Source organism: Pectinophora gossypiella, chromosome 25 (genome assembly GCF_024362695.1).
Source record: "Pectinophora gossypiella chromosome 25, ilPecGoss1.1, whole genome shotgun sequence".
Classification (NCBI taxonomy): Eukaryota; Metazoa; Arthropoda; class Insecta; order Lepidoptera; family Gelechiidae; genus Pectinophora; species Pectinophora gossypiella.
Genome location: NC_065428.1, coordinates 8,737,970 through 8,758,592, shown reverse-complemented (window position 1 = coordinate 8,758,592; position 20,623 = coordinate 8,737,970). Strand labels below are relative to the sequence as shown.

At 37.6% G+C, this 20,623-nt stretch overlaps 1 protein-coding gene across 2 annotated transcripts in view; it reads left to right on the top strand.

Annotated features, from left to right (window-relative positions):
• Positions 1–81: 81 nt before the first annotated feature.
• The window catches only part of LOC126378131 (zinc finger protein 260-like), a 43,102-nt gene continuing 22,560 nt past the window's right edge, over positions 82–20,623 (top strand). The window contains exons 1-5 of one of the 2 annotated variants that reach the window (XM_050026316.1): positions 82–266; positions 514–619; positions 6,340–6,473; positions 8,612–8,814; positions 9,253–9,402. In XM_050026316.1, coding sequence (XP_049882273.1) covers positions 171–266; positions 514–619; positions 6,340–6,473; positions 8,612–8,814; positions 9,253–9,402 — 689 coding nt within the window. In that variant the 5' untranslated portion in view covers positions 82–170. Of the gene's footprint in view, positions 267–513; positions 620–6,339; positions 6,474–8,611; positions 8,815–9,252; positions 9,403–15,121; positions 15,470–20,623 lie in introns of those variants that run through there. The other variant, XM_050026315.1, reaches the window with a different exon arrangement.

Genomic DNA, 20,623 nt, shown 5'->3' with positions numbered 1-20,623 from the left:
CAATTAATTTTGGTAGATTTTTGAGAAAATTGTGGCAAGGTCTTTTTTAATGTCAGTCGATCGATGTTGACTTGTCGTTGTCGACTGTCGTTTATACTTCTACGATCGGTCGATTATTACATTTTAACGGGATTTGTATTGGTTTTTAAGTATAAAGTTAAGTGAATAAAATGAAAGTTCCCAATGGACACTTTGTTAACATAATGTCTTGTGGCAGTGAAGTGACAAAAAACGATGAAAATCATAGTACCAATAGTCTCGGTGATGTATGTTGGATTTTCAATGTTTTCAGGACATATCCTTATTAATAGTAAGATAAGACTGTAATTTATCTACTGCAGAATATGTATTCTATGTTACTACTATGTATATATATACATATCCAGTTATAATTGGTTATTTCTAAAACAATATCCAAATACTAATTTACAATATAATTAAGGGCAGGCAAAGATTAAGAGGTCATGCTGCCTAACATTGTATTTCATTAAACATTTGTTTTATTTATTGTAGCCTTTGGATGGACTAGGCAATGAAACTAAAGAGACAAAGTGCTACAGGCTAAATGATATAGTGTTTGCTGAACCTTTAAATCTCCAAGAGAGAGGAGAAACTTTAAGTAAGTATAAGTAAAATTATCTGCAAACTTCTTCTACTGTGTGGGTTGTGAGGTGGATTACCAACCTCAGCAGCCCTGGTGTCAGAGTTGTTATTGAGCCACCAAAAGCCCCGACAAGCTCACATAACAATTATGTACTGACATCAGTAAGTCATAATAGGGACCAAAGGGACTGCACTAAAAGTTGTTTACCTACCCACAATTTCCTAACAATAAATATAAAATGATTTTTTTTTTAACTTTTTGGCCTGGTTAGGCCTAAATATAAAATGAAGAAAATATAATATACACTAGTGATGATTCAAATAAGAATTTAATTTACATTGACAGTTTTAAAACTAATTTTGTCTTTGTCTTACACTCATCATAAGTGAAGGACAGCACTACTTTTAGAGTTGTCAGACTAGAATATAGTTTAATACAGTTATTTTTTATTATATTTTTTATAATTATATATAATAGTACAAACACGTGTGCGTTACCCCAACAAGAAAGTATCTCCTAGAGTTATATGAGTAGAACGTATAGTTGGTGCCTTATCTGCTGTAAATGTGCCCCCACATAAAAAATGTGTGCCCCCTGTCGTTTCGAAAAAAATCGAAAAAACGATTCTTGCTGGGGTAACGTTTTTCTAGCAGGAAAATTCTAAACGAATGATCGGAGAGAGAAAAACTGTGCATGGCCAGATAGCTTATATGTGTGCCAAAATGTGCCCCCAAAAATAAAATCTGTGCCCCTTCAGATTTTCGAGATATTGCATTTCCTGCTGGAGTAACGTTTTGATGAATAGTATATCTCTAAAACCATTGCATGTGCCCCTGTAGAATAAACATACGCGAGTAGCTCTTAATGTGTGCCCCTTTGTGCCCCAATTAGATTTTAGAAAATATTTATAGTTTTCAAGTTATCGCGGTTTTATGAAAACCCGAAAAAACATCGCAGCGCCTAAATGAGACAAGGCATAACTTCGCTGAAAACTGTATTCGGTCTTTCTTGACGCTAATAATAACCATACAAAGTTTCAAAAATGTTCATGCATGCGTTTTTGAATAATCTTGCTAAAAGTAAAAACGATGGTGTCATAACTTTGACGGCAAAATACAAGGAACTGGCACAATCCCAGATGTGTAGGTGTGAACCAAAATCTTGTGCCTTTAGTCAAAAATATATGGTGAAAATATTGAGCTTCAAATGTTACGCATTAAGTAAATATAAACAAAAAACCAAAATATGTAAACAACGGCTGGTTATCCGACCAAATCTGAATGACTACTAAAAAGCGACGGATTCATACATATCGATGACCTTCTTTACTTTACTCTTATATTAAAACTAGGCTCCCGTTTAGACGCCCCTGATAATCCAGCAACCCCTAAGACAGTACTGGACTGGGAGAAGGTGGCCGAAGGCCTCCAGTCTTCTAGTTCAGTATACTTAGATAGTATCCCAGTAGAAATAGTCTCCTTAGAGGAGGCCTCGATAGCTATTAACTCCCTCACGGATCACGTGAGGTCGGTTTTGAATGAAAGTTCAAAACAGGTTCCGGAGATGGAAGACCATCGCTGGAAACTGCCTACCGACATCCGTGATCTGCTAACGGAGAAAAACGCAGCCACCCGCGCATATGATTCCAATCGCACCGAGGAATGTCGCCGTCATTTGCGTCTCTTGCAGCATACTGTAAGAAAACGTATTAATGACATGCGACAGAATCGGTGGGATAATCTTTTGAGCGGCATTGAGCCCCACCACCAGGCCATCTGGCAGCTGTCTAGGTCTCTTCAAAAGGATACGGTTGTTCCTACTCCTCCTCTCAATAGGCCTAACCAACCCCCCGCTTTTGACGATGACGAAAAAGCCGAATGCCTTGCCGACAGTCTCGAAGCCCAATGTTCGCCCAGTACTCTCCCTATCGATCGTAGGCACCTCTCGACGGTGAACTCTGAAGTTCAGCGTAGGGCTTCTGTACCTCCCACCGATCCTCCTCTTCCACAGGTTACTGAGGAAGAGGTACTAGGTATCATCAAAAGATTTCATACCCGAAAAGCCCCTGGCTCAGACGGTATCACGAATCGTGTCCTTAAAAACTTCGGTGCTCCCCTCATCTGCTTACTAACGGCAATATTCAACGTCGCCATGAGCAACTGCGTCTTTCCACAGCAGTGGAAAGAAGCAATTGTAATTGGTATACCAAAGCCTGGGAAACCTAAAAACGAACCTTCCAGTTACCGCCCTATAAGTCTCCTCAATACCATGGGGAAGATTTATGAGCGGCTCATATTTGCTAGATTACGGGACTACGCCGAATCCAATAGTCTTATTCCACCAGAGCAGTTTGGTTTTAGAACCAAACACTCCTGCGTTCAACAAGTGCACCGTATTGTTGAACATATCTCCAGTAGATTAAACTTAAAAAAACCTGTCGCTACGGGAGCGCTCTTCTTCGATGTGGCGAAAGCGTTCGACAAAGTCTGGCACAACGGCTTGATCTACAAGCTTTATTCACTGGGAGTGCCAGACCGTCTCGTGCACATCATACGAGACTTCCTCTCAAATCGAACCTTTCGCTACCGCGTGGAAGGGACGCTCTCGTCACCGCACCCGATACATGCCGGAGTCCCACAAGGCTCCGTCCTCTCCCCTTTACTATTTTCATTGTATACTAGTGACATTCCCAAATCCCCTAATACCGAATTAGCTTTATTTGCGGATGATACAGCCATCTATTCTTCGTGCCGTGGTCGAGTTATGATGACCGGAATCCTCCAACGCGCGGCCAATGCCTTGGGCAAGTGGTTTCGCAAATGGAGAATCGAGGTAAACCCGGAGAAAAGTGCAGCGGTGTACTTTTCAAAGGGCTATTATAACACGCCACGGTCACGCCGTCAACTTAAAATCATTAAGATGTTTGGCAAGCCGATCCCTTGGGAGGAGCAAGTCAAATATCTCGGCGTAGTCTTAGATAGACGTCTTACTTTCAAGGCCCATATCAAACGTGTGCGCGATCGCGCCGCGTTTGTAATGGGCCGTCTTCACTGTCTCCTTAACAAGCGAAGTAAATTGTCCCTTAGGAGTAAGGTCAAAATCTACACGACTTGCATCCGTCCGATCATGACCTATGCAGGGGTAGTTTTCGCTCATGCGAGTCCCTCTCAAATCCACCGTCTACAGGTAATACAAAATCGTTTCATGCGGAAAGCCACGGGAGCTCCGTGGTTCCTTCGCAATGAAAATCTGCACATTGACCTAGGTCTGCCAACCATTGCCCAATGGCTCAAATTAGCTTCCAAACGTTTTTTCGATTCTGCTCCGCACCACCCAAATCCCCTGGTAGTTGCGGCTTCCGAATACATCCCGCTTAGGGACGGTACTGAAAAGTATCGGCGTCCGAAGGACGTAATATACGATCCCGACGACCCGATTACTCTAGCCATAGAGGCAGCCAATCAGCTCGCGACACCAAACACTTCAGGACCCCGATACCGACCCCGCCGGCGTGGTCGACGATTTCCCTCATTCAGCGCTTATCGCTATCGACCCACTAGGGTCGATTAATTCTTTCAAATATTTTTCCTCTCAGACGACGCCCTGAGCCGAGGTTCGCGCCCAACTGGGCACCCTCAGGCCTGTTGTCTTAAACGTTGTACCGGGTGAGAGCCTTCAGCGCTCCCCATTTGTCCGGCCAAGTAGTTAATGCCATCTGCGGCAAATCTACAATAAGTCACGTCAAAAAAAAAAAAAAAAAAAAATTACTTTACTCACTAACCGGTTCACACGTGTTGTGCCTGAGTACACTGAAGTAGAAAAGTAATAACTAATAAAATAAAGTTGTTATTGGATTATATTTTAATAGCTGTTTCTATGACCTTACACATGATTAAGTACATTTATAAGAGCCATTTCGCAGGGGCAGCTGCCGAGTGGGCTGCTAGCCAAAAGCTGGCGAAATACGGGGACTTAACGCGGACCCACGATTTTGTCCCTTTTGCCGTCGAGACTTCGGGTGTGTGGTGCTCGGCGGCCAAGGATTTTATTCGTGTTTTGGGGAGGCGCTTGAGGGACCGCGGTAGTGACCCCCGCGCCAGCTCGTTCCTGGTTCAACAGGTTTCCTTGGCAATAGTGCGCGGTAACGCGGCCAGTATTATGGGCACCTTTGAACCGGGTACGAGAGGGGGCGGTATTTTAGACTGACTCACTAGTCATAGTTTGTGTTATAATTTTAAATGTTTTAGAGCCATTTTCAAATAAAATGTACATGTGACTAACATGCTCAAAATCGTGACCAAACTGTTTTGTGACATACCTGTATTTTTATACTAATGTAAATAATAATTTCCACATCAACAAGCTGTTTCATTTATACATATAGTCACAAGGTGCATTTAATATATTTTTTAATTAGCCCTCAAAACTTTTGAACGCGACTGTAAGGACAACAGCTTAGGTATAATACGTCCAATAAAGAAGGTCCTCGTTAAGTATGAATCCGTCGCTTTTTAGTAGTCATTCAGATTTGGTCGGATAACCAGCCGTTGTTTACATATTTTGGTTTTTTGTTTATATTTACTTAATGCGTAACATTTGAAGCTCAATATTTTCACCATATATTTTTGACTAAAGGCACAAGATTTTGGTTTACACCTACACATCTGGGATTGTGCCAGTTCCTTGTATTTTGCCGTCAAAGTTATGACACCATCGTTTTTACTTTTAGCAAGATTATTCAAAAACGCATGCATGAACATTTTTGAAACTTTGTATGGTTATTATTAGCGTCAAGAAAGACCGAATACAGTTTTCAGCGAAGTTATGCCTTGTCTCATTTAGGCGCTGCGATGTTTTTTCGGGTTTTCATAAAACCGCGATAACTTGAAAACTATAAATATTTTCTAAAATCTAATTGGGGCACAAAGGGGCACACATTAAGAGCTACTCGCGTATGTTTATTCTACAGGGGCACATGCAATGGTTTTAGAGATATACTATTCATCAAAACGTTACTCCAGCAGGAAATGCAATATCTCGAAAATCTGAAGGGGCACAGATTTTATTTTTGGGGGCACATTTTGGCACACATATAAGCTATCTGGCCATGCACAGTTTTTCTCTCTCCGATCATTCGTTTAGAATTTTCCTGCTAGAAAAACGTTACCCCAGCAAGAATCGTTTTTTCGATTTTTTTTCGAAACGACAGGGGGCACACATTTTTTATGTGGGGGCACATTTACAGCAGATAAGGCACCAACTATACGTTCTACTCATATAACTCTAGGAGATACTTTCTTGTTGGGGTAACGCACACTACAAACACATCAATGAGGTTGGTACTTCACCTCACAACCCACACGATAGAAGAAGATCACCATTACAGGCAAGCCCAATGTGATGATGGAAAAACAAGGCTCTTTTAAGAAACCAAATAAACATTCATACAAAATTAACAAAAATTAATAAAAACTATATGACAGAAAATAACAACTTGTGCTGAATTATTTTTAAATTATTTAAAGTAGAATTAAGATAAATCAAAGTAGTACGCTGGTGGTGGAATTACTGCTGTTATTAAGATTTTAGACCTTAGATTTTAGTTTTGTTTGAATCTGAGAATTGGCATCTCTATCTACAAAAGGTCCATAGTAATTTTGTGTATTGACTTTTATTAAAACGTAACTGATTTAACTAGTTGAGACTAGCCTATTAAAATGCATCGTAACTTTTAGGTCAAACTGGAAACAACGATGAAACAGAGGAAATACAATTTATTGACAATGTTATGGTACAAAAACAGTCTGGAAAAAGGTACAAAAAGTACCATATCAATATTGAGAACCAAATGAAACCAACTTGTCCACAGGTTAGTTATAATACACTTATTTTTTTTTAAAGTTATGTGTGCATGTTTTATTTTACTAATTTATGACTATTGTACTGAATTACTTACTGTTTGTGTTAGTTATAATAATGATTTATTTATGGAGTCAATGTTATTTTTTTACTGGACAAATGATTTTAATTGATGTATGTACATTTATTAATTTATGACTATATTCTGACAAATTATTAATTGTTTGTGTTTGCTATGCCTAGTGGGTAAAATTGTGTTATGTTATTTACTTGTTATATAAACTGCCTATATACGTCCCACTGCTGGGCACAGGCCTCCCCTCAATCAACCGGATTACTTGTTATTTATATCAATTTACAATTTACCTATACTACACTTTATTTTGTAATGCCTATCTTTGTTTTCTTTTGTTTTTTGTTATAATTTTACATTGTAAGTAAAATTAAGGCTAATAAAAAATAAAAAAAAATATCTGGTCCCCCAAGAATCAGGCAGTGCCTAGTTTGGGGACCCCTGTACAACTCCTGAAAACTAATTAGATTATAAGCACACCTTTAGTTTTAAGTAAACAATTTTTGTATTTCTCCTATTTTGTGCAATAAAGTTATTATTATTATTTATTATTATTAAGATCTATAAATGGAATGACATATACATATGTCACCGTAAAATTGTAAATAACGTTAGATTATAATCTATCTCGCGAGATTGTGAACTGTCGAAAAATTGTGAAACGTAATATACTGCTTACAATTTAACGTATTATTATTCGTCAGATTATAATCTATCGAAGTAAAACTGTTAAATCACAATCTTACAATTGTCAAATTGTCAACTGTCCGACGGCTGTCCCTGATTGGTCGGCCTTACAGTAGACCGTTCTGTGTCCATAGAGTTAGGAATAAAACACAGGTGTCAGTCAAATAAAATAAATGCTCTTCAAGATTGTGAAATCAAGTACGTATTTATTAATTATTTAGTAAGTAATCAATAATTCTGACATCACATGGTAAGAAAAAATGTATCAAAATTAAAAAATCTGAAACGTATCATTCAGTATACTTTTCGTGTGTAAGATAAACATGCTGGCGGCATAGGGGTGGCCCAAGGGCCACCCCCGCCGCACCCTAACCTACTGTTATGCCTTGTAAAAATTATGACAAAACACTATTATTCTAAAAAAGAATTATGGATATCTATTTATTAATCCCAAAAATAAGTTATACCTAACAAACCAGTATTCCTAGATGTTATTATGGGAAAGTATAACTATTATGCTAAAAAACGTTATGCAAAAAGGTTTATGATAATTAAAATTATGACAAAAACATTTATGCATTTTAAGAGAATCCCAAATTAACATTATGCTCACTCTAATAGTTTTGTAACTCTATGGTATAGCACGCGAGGTGCGTTTCGTATTACAATTTGACGGTTTCACTTCGATAAATTATAATCTACCGAAAAATAATACGTTAAATTGTAAGCAATATGATACGATTCATAATTATTCGACAGTTCACAATCTCGCGAGATAGATTATAATCTAACTTTATTTACAATTTTACGGTGACATATATAAACCCAAGCCTATTTTCTACCGGGGGCAGCAGAGACTATGGTTTTCCATTTGCTTCGATCCTGACACACTTTTCTTGTCACCTGACACACTTCTGACGTGTCAGAATCGATGAATGTGGACATTCATCAATTGTTTCATACATGCACGCCAGTTCAGAGTAGATCAATCTGAAGATTCTGAACCTTTTTAAGGAAGCTTCATTTTTTTTAAATAGACGCCACAGATTAATATTATTATATTATTTGATAGTTGTGAGGGCCGGACTGAATACAGCCCGCGAGATCACTGCGACCTTGACAGATCTATTGTGATCTAAAATCCCTACATATAAATATCCTCCTCTAGACCGATCCGTTCGAAGAGATCCAACATCTTTTTGGGAGAAAGCTCCTTGACTTCCTGGGGGTCCATTATGTGGCCCCCAAGTGTATGGCTTCTACTATGTATGAGAGCCTCACAGCTGCATAGCAGATGTAGTGGCGTCTCATCTTCCCCTAAACACAATATAACATAGGGGTAAGCCAACATAAAATTAAAAAGTTTTCAACCATACTTTATCTTCCAGCCAAACTGCAGCAAAGAATTCTCCTCAACAACTCTATTGAAAGCTCATATCCGTAAAGTGCACTGCGCTGATCGCAAGTACATGTGTTCTCGCTGCGGCGCTGCGCACGCGGCGGCATATTTGTTGAAGCGACATCTATTGATGCATGCGGATAGTAAGGAGACGTGTCCTGTGTGCCGGAAAACGCTCAGTCTACGAACCAAGTTAGTATTAGTAGTTAGTACCTTCATAACATAAGTTCACAACTATATCTTAATTGAGGTACTCAGAGGTACATCCATGGCAAGATGAACTAAGCACCCACACCTCACCGAGCTTTCTGTTAAACCAACGTGATAGGTGGTAAGCGGTATCACCCTCTAACTCTTCTATTGTGTGGCTTGTGAGGTGGAATACCAACCTCATCAACTCTGGTGTCAGGGTTACTATTGAGCCGCCAAAGGCTGACATGGCCCATGTAATGACTACTTACGTAAGTAAGTAGTAACCAGGACCGATGGCTTAAGGTACTGTCTGAAACATGGATCATCTTACTTTCGGACAACCAGGTGATCGCCGTCTATATTGGTTGAGCTAAGAGATGCACCTCTGCCGACCCCTTCGGGGATACAAGCGTGATGCTGTTATGTTCTTGTCCCCAGTCTGACAGTCCACCTGCGTACACACACTAACACCCGTCCACACAAATGTGCCGTGTGCTACAAGAGTTTCGTAAGGAAAGCGACTCTCAACCTGCATCAGAAGTTTGTTCATAGGAGCGGTGATGTGGAGTGCGAGAAATGTCATGCCAAGTAAGTGTATGCTAGACAATCTAACATATCAATATGCATACTAAATAGACTCTAATATTTCTCTTGAATGCTCCTATTCCATGTTTTACTAGAAAAAATACCTAATTACTAAGGTGGACTTTGGTATCCAAACCGTATCCAGCGACGGCGACTCCTAAATATCTATCCCGGGTCTTGTGGTGGACTCTAGGTAAGGCAATCCCGATCTCGCGGGATCTCGTCAAATTTTTCGGGATCAATCCCGAAGCATAATATGACGAGATCCCATTCGAGAGTGACGGGATTAGGCGAATCTCCTTGAGTTATACTTTTTGTTTTGATTATGCTGATTTCCAAAGAAAAATTAATTATTTAGTTAGTAATATTGAAGAATGAAGGATTTTGTTTTCTTTCAAAAAATATTTTGTTTTTCGTCGTTTTCAGCCATCGTAACTTTTTTTTTTAATATATTGATAATAAATTGTATTTTTTTATTTTTTTAGTGTTTTTCATGTTCATAGTCTTATTTTTCTTTTTGTTTCTTTTTTCATTCATTGTTTATTTTGTGTTATATTCGTTTTTATATTGTTTTTTTTTCTTTTTTTCTCGTCATACAGCGCATTGGATTACACTGTAATGTTGTATGTACCTTTATAAATAAATATTTATTGTGGATCATAGGTACAGTACAGGCGTTCATGTCAATTATAAGTTGTTTCACCCAGCTATATCCCGCCATATAGGCATACAATATTAGGTCTTATAAATAATGATTATGTGTATGATGTGTTTATGAGCATGACTAGATTTCGGGATCTCGCGAGATTGATATTTCCAATACCGCAGGACTAACACCCTGTAAATTGTATTCTTTGTCCCAGGTTCAAATCCCGGGCAGAATGGAGTCGTCACAAATCGTCGCACAGGACGCAGTAAGGTAGGTCTAGTTATAATTATTCCAAGTGGCGAAAGTTGTATGGCGGCGAATGTACTCGGTTCATACAAAAGACATCAACGCGCCCACTCCTTATCAAAAGTGCTTTTTTTTTCTGTAGCCTAATTAATGTCCCACTGCTGGGCAAAGGCCTCCCCCTTCTCTTTCCAACCCTCCCTGTCTTGGGCATCGTTCTGCCAAGTGTACCGGAAGGCTTCCAGCTCGTCCCTCCACCGTCGTCGTGGTCTACCTCGTCGTCGAGGACCCTGTGGGGACCAATCAGATGTAATTTTGGCCCACTTTTCCGGATGCATACGGCAGACATTTCCCGCCCATTACAGCACAGGCCAAAACCAAATTGTCGATGTTGTTTTCGAATTCATGTTTGGATCATAAATGATTATCACGTGCTCAGCGGTGAAGGAAAAAGTCGTGAAAAAACCCACATTTCCGTGAAATGCATTTTCGGAAGTATGTGACTTAACCTGTATTGGGCTGGTTTTCCCTACGCGGGAAGGTTAGATAGACAGTCGCTTCTGTAAAAAACCGGACCTGTCAAATCTTCAGGTTAGGTTAGCGGATCCTGTGAAAAATAAGGAAAAAGCTAGAGAGATGATGATGGACGATCTATTTCTTATTCACTCGTGTGGGTTGTGAGAGACTACGACTTAGTACCAAGAGTATGTACGGTCACGAGCATTAATATGTATACACTTTGGTACCATGTCACATTAACTTTTTTGGCAAATTGTACTGTAAGTCTCACTAAATGTCAAATATGTTAGTGCGACAGAGTCCTAAAGTGGGTACATTATATTGCTCATGACTGTAGTTACGTATGTATTAAACAGAGTGTTAGTGACATCGTATCAAACACTGAGGGGGATGATTCAGCTCATGATTCCGAGTTAATATCAAGTGGAGCGTTCCGTCGCAAAATTCATGTTTTTTTTTTATTATTTTCAATTCGATTCTTTTGAGACGCAAAATTCCATTTGATAATAACTCGGAATGAGCTGAATCATCCCCCTGAGTATTCGGTAAGATGTCAGTAACATCCTGTATAGGGTTTATAACTATAAATGTGTACGGTCACGAGCATTAGTATGTATACACTTTGGTACCATGTCACATTAACTTTTTGACAAATTGAACTGTAAGTCTCACTAAATATCAAATATGTTAGTGCGACAGAGTCCTAAAGTGGGTACATTATATTGTTCATGACTGTACCTGTCCAGGGTTGCCAGACGTCCCAATTTTGGCGGGACGACCCGATTTTAACATACATACATACATAAACTCACGCCCGTAATCCCTAATGGGGTGGGCAGAGCCACAAGTAATCAAAGAAAACTTGCAGCCACTGTTGATATCCATCTTTGGAATTCGTATCAACAGTGACCCGATTTTAAAATCAAAATTTAATGTCCCGCGCGGGACAGGCTCAGTCCCACTTTTCGGGAATACCTCGACCGTGCGTGCAACGTACTGAGAAAGCGCGGGCGGATCGCACAGACAAGTGTGGACTGGAAATTTTGATTTTGATTTCCATTTTTTTTTTATTCAGAAGACGAATAAGACTCAACTATTTAACGATAGGGTAGGATAGGGTATATCTGATTAAAGTATCATATTTTTATTATAATACATTTTCTATGGATATTTTTGCTATCTATTGTCACGTAAACGTAATTTGAACTCAAATTAAAAGATAAATATTCAAAAACTTTTTATTATATACGTTTTTTTTACTACGTCCCGCTTTCGACGAAAGAATCCCGCTTTTTTTCACTCAAAAAGTTCCAAAATACAGACTTGGCAAAAAAAATATCTGCCAACGCTGACCTGTACCTACACATACCTACCTAGTTGTGTATATTTGAGTACTTTTGTTCTTTTGACTATAAGTTGTGCTTTGTTGTTTACTTTTTTGTGTTGCAAATATTGTAATAAGTGTAACTTTTACTATGGGCGTATACCTGAAATACATAAACATAAACTGCCTATATACGTCCCACTGCTGGGCACAGGCTCCCCTCAATCAACCGGAGGGGGTATGGAGCATACTCCACCACGCTGCTCCACTGTGGGTTGGTGGAGGTGTTTTTACGGCTTATAGCCGGGACCAACGGCTTAACGTCCGAAGCACGGAATCATCTTACTTTTTCGGACAATCAGGGCCCTGTTTTATAAAGCTGACAATCCGACAAGTCGACATATGTCAAAAAGTGACAATCCTAAAATTTTTCTGTTTAATAAAACTGACAGGCGACAAATTTGTCACGGTGGAAAATTTACAAATATGTCGAATTGTCGCGACAATTCGACATATTTCTGTTTAATAAAACTTTTTGGGCGACAGGTGACAGGTGACAATTTGTCGTGAAAAACTTGTCAAATCAGCTTTATTAAACAGAAAATTGTCACGACATATTGACATATTTGTAGAATTGTCCGACAATTCTGACAGGAGAGTTACCCTCTGTCGCGAAACTATATTTTGAATTCTAAAGGAGTAAGAAAGTGTTTATAAAACACGCATTACAAAAAATGGTACTATCATCGAGCAGTGAAAGTCAATTGGGCACTAAACTTCCCAAACAGTATGTTTCTATTTTCATAGATAATCCCCAAAATACTTAGTTTCTTGTGCATTTCCATCACACGCGATCAAAACAAACAATCGAAGTTGCACTAGTGATTGATTCTTTCTTTTACTTTGTTAATATTTTTTCTATTTTACCCTCATTTAGCTTCATAAAACATTATTATTTACAAATATGTCAAAATTCGACATAATTGTCACGACAATCCCACAATTGTGGTGACGTAATAATTTGACTGTGGTTTTTTGACATATGTCGAGTTTTATTAAACGCTTTTTTAAATGACAAATATGTCACGTTTTCACGGTCGATTTTTGACATAATTGTTACCTTTATAAAACAGCCTAAGCGCGACAATTCTACAATTTTGTCATTTTTTGACAGATATGTCGAATTGTCAGCTTTATAAAACAGGGCCCAAAAGTCCTTACCAAACAAAGGACAGTCTCACAAAGTGATACCTGAAATAAATGGATATTATTACACCCCACGTGGTATTTTCTATACCTAATCACCACGTGGACCGCGCAGGTAGTCAGTAGAACTATGATGGACCCATAAATACCTGTAGGTAGGTACGCCGCGCCGGCGTCGTGGTCTATTTCGCTTCTTCAGTGCTTATCGCTCCGTGCCATTTCTCTCCAACTCCAAATGTTGTAACCCTATGTAGGAATACAACATAACATCACGCCTGTATTCCCAAAGGGGTAGGCAGAGTTGTATACTAAACTAACTGTGCACAAATCCTGGAAACCACGTGATATATCATGATCCACACATGAATTCAAACTCTAAAGTTCAGAGCTTCAAAACGACCTCCGTGGTACAGTGATTGAGCGTTGTGCTCACGATCCGGTACGGGTTCGAATTCCGGTGGGGACAAATCACAAAAGTCACTTTGTGATCCCTAGTTTGGTTAGGTCATTACAGGCTGATCACCTGATTGTCCAAAAGCAAGTGCTTCGGAAGGCACGTTAAGCCGTTGATCCCGGTTACTACTTACTGATGTAAGTACGTAGTCGTTACATGAGCTATGTCAGGTGTGTTTGGCGGCTCAATAATAACTCTGACACCAGGATTGATGAGGTTGGTAATCCACCTCACAACCCACACGATAGAAGAAGAGTAGTTTAGAGCCCTAAGCCACGTTATTCAGACAGAAGGTTTGTGTGATGTGTCCTTTCTAATATGATGGACTTTTGTTAAGGGCGATAGGCTGATCCCTGATCACCATAAGGCTATCATGTCCATCTTAGGACTTCGTATCAATAGTGGCTGCAAGTTCTATCTATCTATCTACTCAGCCTGTATCCACCCACTGCTGGGTATAGGCCTCCTCTCTTTCACGACATCCTTTCCGGTCCTGTGCAAGTCTCATCCATTGCTTTCCGGCGTACCTCACTATGTCATCCGACCACCGGGCTGGTGGTCAGCCTCGATATCGCATACCATCCCTTGGCCACCATTCAGTAACAGCCTTAGTCCATATTTTGTCTTCCCGTTTTCGTCTTCCGTCGTCGGCTGCAAGTTATTTTGTGATTATTTGTATCTCTGCCCGTCTCAATAGGGATTACGGGCGTGTAATTATGTATGTGAATTATTCAACTTTTTTCAGTAACGTAACATTTGCAAATGTGCGTGAAATTTTGCTCTGAAAAAGGTAAATAACCTGCACAATAGACGAAAATTGTATTTGTTGGTATATTTCATTACAAATTAATCTTTCTAGTTATCAAATGCTATGACTGACACTAGAAAGAAACGACAGATGTAGGCAATTGTAATAATATGCGACGTGCTTCATTTATTACGCAACCATTACGTTGTCTTTATAGCCGTTAACGTACCTACTAGTTACTACATAAGTACCTACCTAGACACCTCACTATTTCGTCGAATAGAAAATTGTTTATAGCACAAGTTTTTCATGGAGGAGAGTTTGTTGGTAAAATATTTAAGTAGACCACAGTTTGCAGGACATGCATGTTATTTATTTATTAGCGCAAGGAAGGCGATAGCAACTCACACCTATTTGTTTCGCGTCTACCGCTCGACCAGCCTTTATTGACCCGTGGGCTTGTTCAAATACAGTTCCAAAATTGTAATGTCAGGGATTAAGTTATAATGGTGGTGTAGTGGAGCGCGCCGCCATGTTGTTTCGATGCGCCCGGTCGCCAGTTTCACGCGGGCATTCAGACGCGGATAGCGCTCGACCCGCAACGTAACCGCGCGTTCGAAATTCAAAATACAATTCATTCCGCACGCGGCTTTTTAAATTTAAAATTATTAAAATTTTATTTAAAATTAATAAAATTTAATTAAACAGTATTTTTAAAATATTTTTCTAAAATGGTGAGAACCAAGGACGGGGACGGTATCAAGAGCAATTTAATAGTAACGGAAGTGCAGAAGAGGCCTTGCCTGTTTGATACGAACCATCCGAATTACGGAGATAGAGCTGAAAAGGCTAGGTGCTGGGAGGAAGTGTGCGAGAGCGTCGTGCCTGGCTGGACGGCGCTCGGCCTGGCGGAGAAGTTTGCCGCTGGTATGTGCTATACTACCCAATCACGAAGCCCACAATACTACACACCTTCGTAAATTAACAAAACACCACGCAACTCGGCCGGATAGCAATTGTCGCGTTCAACTTGCGTGCTCTTTGTTCGACGTCGACGGTCGGATGCTTTCGAAACGTACTTTAACGTTCCAACTTTAAATGGACACGTGTTGGATTTTATGAAAATTTAATATTAAGACGCCATTTTGTTGCGGAAAAAAAATATGCGGGTTTTTTGTTTTTTTTTCGCAGCGGCTTCAAGTATTTTACCTGCCAGTAATATAATACGTACTGATCGGTCCAAGGTCGACATTATCGTTTATTGTTCATTGCTCTTTTAAACGTAATGGGTTCCTTTAATGCGCTGATTAGCGAACGGTTAACTTAATAATATTTGTCATTTACATTTTAGAGATAAATTGATGGACTGAGGAAAAATTGTTACATAATTTATTTTTACGGGAGGCCTTTACCCAGCAGCGGGATCAAATAGACTAGTTTCTTGGGGAGGCCTCAGTTCAGCGGTTGGAAGTAGGTATATATGCTATTTAAGTATATATATTTATATAATTTATTTCAGTATTAAATTACATTGAATACTGAAGTAGGTAATAAATATAATCTAGATAAATGCTGACATAATACTCTCCTAGGTTTCCGCGAGCAGTATTAGATCGACATTTATATTACGACGGGTTATGTAGGTATGTCGCAGTTTAGACCTATTTATACATTACGTTGACAATCTTCGCCTTTGTTATGGTTTTAAATATATTGTTTGACTCTTAAATAGGAAGCCACGTCAATATTATTTATTTTCTAAAAATATGCTACACTTTTTTAATTGCGGATATTTTATATTCTTTATTTGAAATGGCCGCGTTGATGATGCGTAATCAGGGCGGGTCTGTTTCGTGTCGTCTCTGTTTATCTATTTTTGAAAGTATTTTATCGTCACCATTATACACACAATATATAGGTAATATTTATTCGTAAATGTATTCGTATTTGTTGATTTATAAATACGAATACGTAAGATGTGGTCGGTATTTATAAATAATCGTGTGATAAGGGCACGATTGAATGCAGTGAAGCTATCTGGGTGTCGACTTGTTTATTCGATGTATAGTATGGGTAATAAATAGTTTAGAATTAAAATGTTTTGATTTCGTCGTAAAAGAATGTATTATATCTACCTGATTGAGTTATACATATGAATAGGTTTTCAAATATATTACCTACCTAATTATTCAAAAACGTTACAATAAATATTTAGATTTGTTCGTCAAAGAAAAGGAAGTCAATTCTACAATATTTTTTTTTCACAATTGGGTACTTTCCTAAAATTTAATAAAAAAATGTACTCAGCTCGTCAATATTCATGTAAGTATACATATTAAGTAAGTAGGTACTTACCATGTTTTCACAAATGACCAATAACTATGTAATTATGTTGACGTTTATTTAGTCGTTTAGTAATTAACAAAATCCGTTTAAATACTGATCTTTCACGAAGCGCAAATAAAAAAAGGCTATTTCTGTACGTCTAGTTTTCCGCGCGCAAACTAACGGTTATTCGCTTAATAATTTCGAATTAGGAACGGAATTACCTACTTATTCTAGCTTCATTCATTTATGTTGCCAGAATTACAATGCCGTTACGATCGTTGAAATTATTAATAAAGGATATTTAAACAAATACCTGATAGGTATTATTACTTTTTATATACAAATAGCCAAATAAGAACAGTTTTAAAATTTTAGGTGGCTTTGTTTTATTTGCCAATTTTTGTTTTATTACTAACTGAATTTGCTGCGTCATTCATCACTCGAAATATCGCTAACCGGTCTTTGTTCGTTGCAAGTAAGTTATAGTGAGCATTATTTAATAACAATAACTTCTAATTTGTAAAAGAAGACTAAGTAAGTAATTGTTCCATGTTATAGGGCAGTTACCTAGAACAAAAATAAATTATAATTATTTTATTCAGAAAATTTAAAATTTATGTCTAGTAGTGTCTAGTGATAAAAAAACACTGTTTTTCTTATTTATACATTTTATTTACAAATTATGAAATTAGATAAAAATATGTTAAGGTTTTCGCCGCGTTTAGTTTGTGTCTAGTAAAATTTTCCCACATTTTTTTTTCTATTGCCGTTTAGTTTTTTTTTTTTGGTACAAAGAAGTTATTAAACTGTTACTTACACACTTTCTTTTGAAATGAAAAAATAACATGGTGGAGGTTCGTCGCATCGCAATTTCATTATTCATTGCGGCTGCGGTAGACTCAAAGACTGCAAGCTAAAAGCATGGTTGAGTACTAAAAATAAAGAATCAATTTACTTAACAATACGTTCGACCGTTCGACGTCGTCGCAGATAAACATGCCACCAGAATATGTCATAATCAGAAAATAAACATTTCTGTTGTATAAAAATATATTTATGTGTTTAAAAATAACCTGGTATTTTCTAATTTATGTTAACAATTTTCGAAAAAATAATACACCGCGATGTTTCCATATTTTATATTTTCCTGATTATTAGAAAAAAATATCTGACTATTTCAATCAAATGAGATGCGTTTTTTCTCAAAGAAAACTTAAAACACCACATTTTTCCTTGCTTTTGAAATGAAAAAATACGTCACGCGCTATGAAGGTATATTCATTCTCTTTACGGTATTTTTTTTAACGTGACTCTTGGCCGTACTTCTTTACGGTAGTAGACTGCAAGCTGAAAGGACGACTCGACTAAAAATAAAGAATCAATTTACTTTATAATACATACGGCGTCATCGCAGATAAAATATTATGTTGTTTTTGAAGTTTTCTCGACTATCAATATATAGGTACATATCTACTCATGTATTTTTTATAAGGAAATACGCCGTTGCGCATTATAACGTGTAGACGGCGTATTTTACCGTCAAGACTTCACGTAAATAGCTCATTACATGCTACTACTATAGGTAAGCTTTTGAAAGAGGGAGAGAGAAAATATGTATTCATCAACTAGGAGGGTTGTGGAGAATATTCTAGATGTATGTGTACGTTGATTTGAACGATAAGGGAGAAGTTCTATGCCAATAACAAATTAATTATACGTTTTCATTTGTTATTTTGTCCCAATCAGTCTTGATAATCTTTTTACGACATTACGTTGTAGGTGTGAACACAACACATTCTTGTGTCGTCATTCATCGCAAATAAATACTACGTTGCTTTTGTATTTTTCTCAATATGCTATAATAATAGGTAATATTTTTTTTAATATGTCGCCCACGTGTTGAAATGTGTACTGCGTACCTGTCTTGAATTCCGAATTGAATGCAAACCTATTTGCTATAAAAAAATCGGATCGGAGTTTTTACTGTAGAAAAATGTAAAGAAAATAGGTTTTTTTTTATAATTATATTTATCAAAAAAAAAGAACGTTTCAAGCAAACATTTCTTATTCACGTACCTGTCTACCGTAATGAAAAAAGCGATTACTTTCGAAGTGATTTTCGCGATGTTACAACAATTTCATCACAAAGTTATGTGTCATACTTATCCACGTATCACAATCGCGACAAAAAAAGACCCTAAAGACGCAGTCGGCACTTTATTATAAAACATGAAACGCCAACGCTTGGACTTCATACAATACGGGCTCAACACGGAGTATGGCGGTTTATTCTAGTAGATAAGAAGCAATGGATGGTATGTAAAGAGCGATAAACGTTGCTTGTTTTATCGCAACCGCGTTTTAGTAGAATATCCGCACTGTACGTGGTTGTCGGTTAGACTGTTTAAGCGGATCGTAAGCTAAAAATCAGTTCAGAGAAATAAAAGTAAGCGATGTTTGAATGATCGTAGGCGATTTTATTGTTACGAGTGATTACATTTGTAATTTTGTGAGACGGGAACTTACTGTACGTTATGTTTCTATCTTTATTAAGCTACTGAGGCAGATCCGCAGTAGACAAGAGAACTACCTAATCAAATATATACTTTTTGGAAATGTCAATATGATACATTTCTAAAGAATTTGTATAAATATACGTATGACGTCATCAATAAATGTGGTCAAACAATGTACTCTTTTTTTATGTAAAATTTTAATGAAATTTCGTAAATAAGTCAAAAATAAAAATTAGATCGTTTTTAGTCATCTCAGACTGGTTTCTATTTCTAGATTAGCTTTTTATAATTTATCTTTGAGCCAGTGATATTGAACTATTTTTAGTTCGCCTAAATTTATTTTTATTTTTAAATAATTTTGATCTATAAGTTTTCCAAAAAAAATGTATAAGCCGTTTCTATTTCTATAAACGAGATGTTGAATCGTCCAAAGCTATTCAAAGTTAAGTTATCTGCGTCTTTGCCGGATTGATTAAAGAGCAAAGGTTTTTTTTTAAGAACCTCGCTTTTGTGATTTCTACATCAATTTGCAAGAAGTCGCGTAATTGACTATGTTTGTAGATTTTTTTCTTTTAATATAATTGATTGTTAATAGATGGCGCAATAATCTCGCTCACCATGGTGTATGCCTACTCATTTTATGATACCTATTACTCAATATCGTAACGGGTACTTCCTACACATTCCGCCTGTCATTTCCTTTTTAAATCTAACTTTCCAATTTTCTAGAAGTAATTTTTACACAGAACTAAGTGTTCACCTTTTTCTTCTGTCTTGTGGGTTGCTAGGTGAATTACCAAACCTCAGCAACCCTGGTGTCAAGGTTATTATGTGTGCATATAATATCACATACTTCTTCTTCTATCGTGTGGATTGTGAGGTGGATTACCAACCCCATCAACCCTGGTGTCAGGGTTATTACTGAGCCGCCATAGGCCCCTGACATGACTCATGTAACGACTACTAACTTACATAAGTAAGTAATAACCGGGACCAACGGCTTAACGTGCCTTTCGAAGCTCGGATCATCTTACTTTTTGGTCAATCAGGCGATCACATACTATTATGTCTATATTCCCTGTGAGTACATTAAATAAAATACCAAATTATATAAATTCAACGTACATTTCGGAATAAATACTGTCTATTATACAATTAAACACTACATTTCCTTACGCTCTCCTATAATAGTCGGACTGAATCCAGAATATTATTTAAAAATGCAATAAGCAACTCT